The following is a 10,518-nucleotide window of genomic DNA, read 5'->3' as shown; positions in this document are numbered from 1 at the left end:
GAAATGGCTATTAGATGTTTTCAAACCCGAGGGTGCATATGACGTCACACATTATGGCGCGTAAACTAGCGAAAGAAAATATGCATATCGCAAGATTTGAATTTCATCGCTTTCAAACGCGAAAACTATGCAAAATATTTCATTTAAAACACATTTAAAGTAGTTTTAGGCATAAAAAGAATTAATTTTGATGAAAAAATGAAAAAGTTTAGAAACATGCGTGGTGTCCTTTAACAGTAACACCACGCTGTCAACGTATTAGAAGGTACAAACAACGAATTACAGTGATATAATAACCAGTTTTTGTATTTCCATTCCCCATGAATGCTGATTTACTTCTTGTTTTTTCTATCAACCAAAACCATGCGATTTAATTGTGTACCAGAGACCCGCATATTTTGTGCCTTATGACCTATCAAAGTACAATGACTCAGACTTATTGTGACTTCACAATAAACTTCGTTTACCGTGACGTTAAAATGGAAATGCACGAGGCTGTGTCTTTGTTGTTGCCCGCGTCATTAGGAACACTGGGGTTTCTTCATTTAACTGGGCATGAAAGTGAAACAAGAGATATCCGAAGGGGTGAAACACGATGTTTTGTTGCAGGGCAAACACGATGGTCACGTGACCTTCTCGACCAATCAGATTCTGTTTTACTAGTGATTCTTTATATGAGGTATAATAATACAGAATTCATACTCGTATTGTCCGATATTCACTGTTTTGTTGTGCTGACTGATATTGCCAGTTGATTAATTAATTAATGATTTATTTCTTGTTGTGCTGACTGATATTGCCAGTTGATTAACTAATTAATGATTTATTTGTTGTTGTGCTGACCTGATGTTGCGTAGATCCAGTACAGCAACGTGTCCATCCTGTGTCCCGATGACCACCGACACATCAGACAAAAATTGACAACAGTTGACTGGACCATGGGCAGGAAATTCAAACACCTACAACACACAACAGGGGAGGTTACTCAAACACTTACAATGCACAACAGGGGAGGTTACTCAAACACTTACAACACACAACAGGGGAGGTTACTCAAACACCTACAACACACAACAGGGGAGGTTACTAAAACATCTACAACACACAACAGGGAAGGTTACTCAAACACCTACAACACACAACAGGGGAGGTTACTCAAACACTTACAACACACAACAGGGGAGGTTACTCAAACACCTACAACACACAACAGGGGAGGTTACTCAAACACCTACAATACACAACAGGAGAGGTTACTCAAACACTTACAATGCACAACAGGGGAGGTTACTCAAACACTTACAACACACAACAGGGGAGGTTACTCAAACACCTACAACACACAACAGGGGAGGTTACTCAAACACCTACAACACACAACAGGGGAGGTTACTAAAACATCTACAACACACAACAGGGGAGGTTACTCAAACACCTACAACACACAACAGGGGAGGTTACTCAAACACTTACAACACACAACAGGGGAGGTTACTCAAACACCTACAACACACAACAGGGGAGGTTACTCAAACACCTACAATACACAACAGGAGAGGTTACTCAAACACTTACAATGCACAACAGGGGAGGTTACTCAAACACTTACAACACACAACAGGGGAGGTTACTCAAACACCTACAACACACAACAGGGGAGGTTACTCAAACACTTACAACACACAACAGGGGAGGTTACTCAAACACCTACAACACACAACAGGGGAGGTTACTCTAACACCTATAACACACAACAGGGGAGGTTACTCAAACACCTACAACACACAACAGGGGAGGTTACTCAAACACCTACAACACACAACAGGGGAGGTTACTCAAACACCTACAACACACAACAGGGGAGGTTACTAAAACATCTACAACACACAACAGGGGAGGTTACTCAAACACCTACAATACACAACAGGGGAGGTTACCAAAACACCTACAACACACAACAGGGGAGGTTACTCAAACACTTACAACACACAACAGGGGAGGAAACTCAAACACTTACTACAACACACAACAGGGGAGGTTACTCAAACACTTACAACACACAACAGGGGAGGTTACTCAAACACCTACAACACACAACAGGGGAGGTTACTAAAACATCTACAACACACAACAGGGGAGGTTACTAAAACATCTACAACACACAACAGGGGAGGTTACTCAAACACCTACAACACACAACAGGGGAGGTTACTCAAACACTTACAACACACAACAGGGGAGGTTACTCAAACACTTACAACACACAACAGGGGAGGAAACTCAAACACTTACTACAACACACAACAGGGGAGATTACTTAAACACCTTCAACATACAAAAGGAGATATAATATATTGATATATGGTGATGTACAGATTATCACTGACTTTCGGTCAGTATTTTTTTAATGATATGAATATCCCTCCCACAACTTAACTAAAAACAACAAGAGGCCCATGGGCTACATAGCCAACCTGAGTCATCTTGGACCTGCCATTGTTTAGCTTTTGTGATTTTCAAACGATTTTCTTTTATCAATCTTTATTTCCATGAAAAATGTTGACCCCTTATTGTGGCCCCAATCTAGCCCCAAAGGATCAAACATAACTGAAAATGAATTTACATAACAACGATTCCTAAAAACCAATATGACTAACATATGACCTTGCTGTTCTGGATAAGACCAAAGTCAGAACGACATAGATCATGATATGATATAAAGAGCTTGCCATAAGAAATCTATGTACAAAATATGAAAGCTCAATCTTAAATAGTTCAGCAGACATTAAATAGGTAAGTTTTTATTAGAAGTAGGTCAAATTTCCAGGTCAAGGTCACAAAGTCAAGCTTCACAAAATAATAAGGTCTTGCCATAAAGAAACTATATACAAATTATGAAAGCCCTACCTTAAATAGTGTAGGACATACTGAATAGGTCAGGAATTTTTTTCTTTCAAAAAGTAGATCAAACTTCAAGGTTAAATGATCAAACATCATTGTGTAGAAGTTCTTGCCATAAAGAATCTATATACAAAATATGAATGCCACACCTAAAATAGTTCTGAATATATTTAATAGGTTATGTATCCTTAAAAGTAGGTTAAACTCCCGAGTTTCAGGTCACAGGGTCAAAGATCATGATATCAAATAGAAGGTCTTGTTATAAGAAATATATATACATGATATGAAAGATCTACCTCATATAATTCTATGGGGATCCGGGTTAGAATAGATCCTCAGTACCCCTTTGCTTGTCGTAAGAGGCGACTAAATGGGGCGGTCCTTCGGATGAGACCGCAAAAACCGAGGTCCCGTGTCACAGCAGGTGCGGCACGATAAAGATCCCTCCCTGCTCAATGGCCATCAACTTAATTAGTAGATTATCATCCAGGGTCACCAAAAAGTATGGGGCGGGTGGGAGGATTTTATTTTTTAATTTTTATTTTCTGGGAAAAATATTAAAGACAAACGAGTTTTTTCTTTTCAACAGATGCGCATCATTTAACAGTTTAATGCCAGATGGATATAAATGTATGCTATTTTCACATACGAATTCCAGGTTAAGTTTTAATTTCAAACAGAAATATATCTAACTTCTTCAACATTTACGCCTGTAAGAACGTGAGAAATTAAGAAAACCATATAGATCTATTAGACTATTTTCTTCACGTGGCTTTTCTCGTTGCTACATGTATACCGGAAATGTAAACAAGAAGTGTAAATACCGGAGTCGGACATGAACATTTTCCGGAAATCGCAAGTTTCACAAAATAAAAAAATTCGGGGCGGGTAAATTTTTGAGGGGCGGGCGGGGATGATAATCTATCAATTAAGTTGAATTGGCCTAAGTGCCGAGCATAGGCTTAAATTTTACAGCCCTTCACCGGCAGTGGTGACGTATCCATATAAGCGAAATATTTTCGAGAGGGACGTTAAACAATATTCAATCAATCAATCTGCCTTATATAGTTCAGGAAATATAAAATAGGTAATATTTTTATTAAAAGTAGGTTTAACTTCCAGGCCTAGGTCACACAAAATTGATTACACAAAAGGTCTTTTTGTAAAAAATATATATACATAATATGAAAGCCCTAGCATAAAAAGTTCAAGAGACTTTTAAAGATATTACCATGTATCAGCATAGAACACTTTGATCCCCCATTGTGGCCACATCCGACCCCCGGGGACCATGAAGTGCACAAGCTTGGATCTATTCAATATCAGGAAGCTTTCATGAATATTTGTACTTTTCTGGCCCAGTGGTTTTTGAGAAGATTTTTAAAGATCTTCCGTATATAATCGAATGTAAAACTTTGATCCCCTATTGTGACTCCACCTTACCCCCGGGGGCCATGAGTTGAACAAACTTGAATTTGCACTATGTCAAGAAGCTTTCGTGTTAATTTCAACTTTTTTTGACCCAGTGGTTCTTGAGAAGATTTTCCTTATATATTTGCATGCAAAACTTTGATCCCCTATTGTGTCCCTAACCTACCATTTTGAACAAACTTGAATCTGCTTCTACATCAGGAAGCTTTCATGCAAGTTTCAACTTTTCTGGCCCAGTGGTTCTTGAGAAGATTTTTAAAAAATTCAAATTCATTTATTTCCCTATATATATACTCGCATGTAAAACATTGATCCCCTATTGTAGCCCTAACCTGCTACCAGGGGATATGATTTTATCCAATTTGAATCTGCACTGTGTCAGGAAGCTTTCATGTAAATTTGAACTTTTCTGACGCAGTGATTCTTAAGAATAAGATTCTTAAATGGCCCCAACCTATTTTTGTAATTATCTCCCCTTTGAAGGAGGCCTGGCCCTTCATTTAAACTTGAAAGCCCTTCACCCAAGGATGCTTGGTGTCAAGTTTGGTTGAAATTGGCAGTGGTTCTGGAGAAGAAGCAGTAAAAAATGTGAAAAATTTACAGACGGACGATGTACAACGCCCGGGGTGATCAGAAAAGCTCACTTGAGCTTTCAGTTCAGGTGAGCTAACAATGATTGTTGTCAAGGAATGATTCTGTTTTGTCATATAACTATTATAACAGTACAGAAATGAAGGTGTAAAGTGAGGCAAACTTTTTACAGTGTTTTACTAATAATACAAATAGATCAAACCAAATTATGACATCAAAAATATTAATAATTACAAAAATAAGAATTTTCTTTAAATCAGTTCACTCTGAAAATGGCTTGAGTAATATATGTAAGAAAATGAGTTCATGGAGCAGCATTCAGCATTATAAATAGAAATGAGTTCATGGAGCAGCATTCAGCATTATAAATAGAAATGAGTTCATGGAGCAGCATTCAGCATTATAAATAGAAATGAGTCTGAAAATCAACTCTAGATGAATCTGCTGGTTTTGAGTTACATGCATGTTTTGAAACTTGGAGTGTATCGACCTTGCTCTGCACTGCGTTTACTAGACAACTCTGGATTGAATGTTTGTCTATCTCACAGACATGTAGTAGATATATCTGTTACAGAGTGAAGGTGACCAGTTTTATCAGGAGGGACACGGAGATGTTCCAGGACGACTCTAGAGACACATGGCACTGCATGTGTACTTACAATTTTTAATATGATACAGGTCTGTACTTTTGTCAGATTGTGTGTACTGATTTTGGTGTAATTAAAATTTGACAAATATGTACATCCTTTCGATGATGTGCAAGATGCACATATAAAAATATGAATTTGAGGAGTACACATTTTCTTGACCAAGACTTATTGTTGACCTTTCACCCTGACCTGACCTTGATTTTTGATATCGTTCTGACTTTGACTATTCACCTCATCATTTATGAACTGTGGATCTCACTAAGGCTAAAGTTGCAGACAAACAGACAAACTGAAAAAAGGACCAACCTGTCCCTAACTTCAAAAATAAGTCAGCATTAGAATTCTCACAGTACCTTTTTACGGTTTTGGAGTCCGTAGCCTTGTACAGTAGAATTCTCACACCCCAGTAACAGCAGCTTTGCATCAGTACCAATCTCTCTATCAGCTATAATAATTACACAATATCAATCTATCAGCTGTAATAATTATACAATATCAATCTATCAGCTGCAATTATACAATATCAATCTATCAGCTGTAATAATTATACAACATCAATCTATCAGCTGTAATAATTATACAACATCAATCTATCGGATGTAATAATTATACAACATCAATCTATCAGCTGTAATAATTATACGACATCAATCTATCAGCTGTAATAATTATACAATATCAATCTATCAGCTGTAATTATACAACATCAATCTATCAGCTGTAATAATAATTCAACATCAATCTATCAGCTGTAATAATTATACAATATCAATCTATCAGCTGTAATAATATTATACAATATCAACCTATCAGCTGTAATAGTTATACAATATCAATCTATCAGCTGTAATAATTATACAACATCAATCTATCAGCTGTAATAATTATACAATATCAATCTATCAGCTGTAATAATTATACAATATCAATCTATCAGCTGTAATAATTATACAACATCAATCTATCAGCTGTAATAATATTATACAATATCAATCTATCAGCTGTAATAATTATACAATATCAATCTATCAGCTGTAATTATACAACATCAATCTATCATTTAAAATCATACAATATCAAACTATCAGCTGTAATAATTATACAATATAAATCTATCAGCTGTAATAATAAAACATCAATCTAACAGCTGTAATTATACAATATCAATCTATCAGCTGTAATTATACAACATCAATCTATCAGCTGTAATAATTATACGACATCAATCTATCAGCTGTAATAATTATACAATATCAATCTATCAGCTGTAATTATACAACATCAATCTATCATCTAAAATCATACAATATCAATCTATCAGCTGTAATTATACAATATCTCTCTATCAGCTGTAATTATACAACATCAATCTATCATCTAAAATCATACAATATCAATCTATCGGATGTAATAATTATACAACATCAATCTATCAGCTGTAATAATTATACAATATCAATCTATCAGCTGTAATTATACGACATCAATCTATCAGCTGTAATAATTATACAATATCAATCTATCAGCTGTAATTATACAACATCAATCTATCAGCTGTAATAATTATACAATATCAATCTATCAGCTGTAATAATTATACAATATCAATCTATCAGCTGTAATTATACAACATCAATCTATCAGCTGTAATTATACAACATCAATCCATCAGATGTAATAATTATACAACATCAATCTATCAGCTGTAATTATACAATATCAATCTATCAGATGTAATAATTATACAACATCAATCTATCAGCTGTAATAATATTATACAATATCAACCTATCAGCTGTAATTATACAACATCAATCTATCAGATGTAATAATTATACAACATCAATCTATCAGCTGTAATAATATTATACAACATCAATCTATCAGCTGTAATAATATTATACAATATCAATCTACCAGCTGTAATAATTATACAATATCAATCTATCAGCTGTAAATATACAACATCAATCTATCAGATGTAATAATTATACAATATCAATCTATCAGATGTAATAATTATACAACATCAATCTATCAGCTGTAATTATACAATATCAATCTATCAGATGTAATAATTATACAACATCAATCTATCAGCTGTAATAATACAACATCAATCTATCAGCTGTAATAATTATACAATATCAATCTATCAGCTGTAATTATACAACATCAATCTATCATCTAAAATCATACAATATCAATCTATCAGCTGTAATTATACAATATCTCTCTATCAGCTGTAATTTCACAACATCAATCTATCATCTAAAATCATACAATATCAATCTATCAGATGTAATAATTATACAATATCAATCTATCAGCTGTAATTATACAACATCAATCTATCAGCTGTAATAATTATACAACATCAATCTATCAGCTGTAATAGTTATACAACATCAATCTATCAGCTGTAATTATACAACATCAATCTATCAGCTGTAATAATTATACAACATCAATCTATCAGCTGTAATAATTATACAATATCAATCTATCAGCTGTAATTATACAACATCAATCTATCAGCTGTAATTATACAACATCAATCCATCAGATGTAATAATTATACAACATCAATCTATCAGCTGTAATTATACAATATCAATCTATCAGATGTAATAATTATACAACATCAATCTATCAGCTGTAATAATATTATACAATATCAACCTATCAGCTGTAATTATACAACATCAATCTATCAGATGTAATAATTATACAACATCAATCTATCAGCTGTAATAATATTATACAACATCAATCTATTAGCTGCAATTATACAACATCAATCTATCAGATGTAATAGTTATACAATATCAATCTATCAGCTGTAATTATACAACATCAATCTATCAGCTGTAATAATTATACAATATCAATCTATCAGCTGTAATAGTTATACAACATCAATCTATCAGCTGTAATTATACAACATCAATCTATCAGCTGTAATAATTATACAACATCAATCTATCAGCTGTAATTATACAATATCAATCTATCAGCTGTAATTATACAACATCAATCTATCAGATGTAATAGTTATACAATATCAATCTATCAGCTGTAATTATACAACATCAATCTATCAGCTGTAATAATTATACAATATCAATCTATCAGCTGTAATAGTTATACAACATCAATCTATCAGCTGTAATTATACAAAATCAATCTATCAGCTGTAATAATTATACAATATCAATATATCAGCTGTAACAAGAGGTACTGTGAGCAATGCTCACTAAGAATACCCCCCGCTTACCCCAATCTCCCAAAGGGTGTTGGTAATAGGTATAAACTACCTCTTTTCTGAGTGTTGCTACTTCGATGTCCAGTGCGCATGACCTCTGACCTTTTGACCCCAAAATCGATAGGGAACATCTTCATCCCACGGGTAGTCCATATGTATGATATGGTGACTAGGTGGAAAGGATAACGCTTTGGAGCCCGGAAACCATATTGCTACTTCAATGTCCAGTGCGCGTGACCTTTGACCTTTTGACCCCAAAATCGATAGGGAACATCTTCATCCCATGGGTAGTCCATATGTATGATATGGTGACGGTAGGTGGAAAGGATAATGCTTTAGAGTCCGGAAACCATTGCGTCTACAGACGGACGGACGGACGGACAGACGGACAACCCGATTCCAGTATACCCCCCCCCCACAACTTGTTGCGGGGGGTATAATAATTATACAACATCAATCTATCAGCTGTAATAATTATACAATGTCAATCTATCAGCTGTAATAATTATACAACATCAATCTATCAGCTGTAATAATTATACAACATCAATCTATCAGCTGTAATAGTTATACAACATCAATCTATCAGCTGTAATAATTATACAATGTCAATCTATCAGCTGTAATAATTATACGACATCAATCTATCAGCTGTAATAATAAATAAGAAGTAATGATCGCATTTTAATGTATGTTGCAGGTTAACCTCTGATGTTGAGAAATGTTTTGAAATATAGAAGCCAATGTGTTAGCCAAGACATTTATATTTCAAACAACATTTCGAGACCAAGGAGGTTATCCTGCAACATACACAAAAACGAAAACTTTATTTTCATTTTACTACGGCTCAGAAATATATAGCTGACCGTTTTCCTATGTAGCTCCGAATTACGTGTAGGTCTATCAATAACCTCCATTCACAAGGGTGTATCATTTATGTCCATTCACAAGGATGACACTGTATCAGTAATTTTGGAGGAAAATTTTCAAGCTGAGCCACCCCCCCCCCCAAACCCCCAAAGAGTATAAACAAAGAGTGACAACTCTACTACATGACCATACTACATTGAGATAGACAGAGTTATCTTTCTTTCTCATGTGTATTCAAATTTTTTAGAATTTATTCAACCACCGTGGGGATCCGGGTTAGAATAGGTCCTCAGTAACCCTTGCTTGTAGTAGAAGGCAACTAAATGGGGTGGACCTTCGCAAAAACTGAGGTCCCGTGTCACAGCTGATGTGGCACAATAAAGATCCCTCCCTGCTCAAAGGCCATAAGAGCTGAGCATAGGCCGAAATTTTGCAGCCCTTCACCGGTAGTGGTGACGTCTCCATATGAGTGAAATATTCTCTAGAGGGACCTTAAACAAAATACAATCAATCAATCAATTCAACCACCAAAATAAACCAAAAATTAGCATCCTGCCAAAAAATCCTGCTAGACAGTAAATGTGTATCCATTTTATGTGTAAGGTGTTCTGTAGCACAGATGTTAAGTGATCAAAAGCATTTACATTTTATGATCCCTACAGCTGTAGTGGTAAGCCGGGTTTGATCGCCGGTGGCCAGTTAGCTGAAGTTTTTAGAGCACTTGACTAGAGATCCGGAGGGCCCGGGTTCGAATCCCAGTCTGGTCTGTTGCATTTTCTCCCTTCCTGTTACATTTGGTGCCATTGACCA

The 10,518-nt window shown here is 35.1% G+C and overlaps 1 protein-coding gene across 1 annotated transcript in view; it reads right to left on the bottom strand.

Annotated features, from left to right (window-relative positions):
* Positions 1-10,518, bottom strand: part of LOC125677108 (proteasomal ATPase-associated factor 1-like) — a 33,952-nt gene that overhangs the window by 4,124 nt on the left and 19,310 nt on the right. The window contains exons 8-9 of the mRNA XM_048915083.2: positions 5,927-6,018; positions 844-959 (exon numbers count right to left, since the gene is read on the bottom strand). Of these exons, the coding sequence (XP_048771040.2) occupies positions 844-959; positions 5,927-6,018 (208 nt within the window). The remainder of the gene's footprint in view (positions 1-843; positions 960-5,926; positions 6,019-10,518) is intronic.

The sequence above is a fragment of the Ostrea edulis genome, chromosome 3 (assembly GCF_947568905.1).
Source record: "Ostrea edulis chromosome 3, xbOstEdul1.1, whole genome shotgun sequence".
NCBI lineage: Eukaryota > Metazoa > Mollusca > Bivalvia > Ostreida > Ostreidae > Ostrea > Ostrea edulis.
This window is presented reverse-complemented; position numbering and strand designations above follow the sequence as displayed.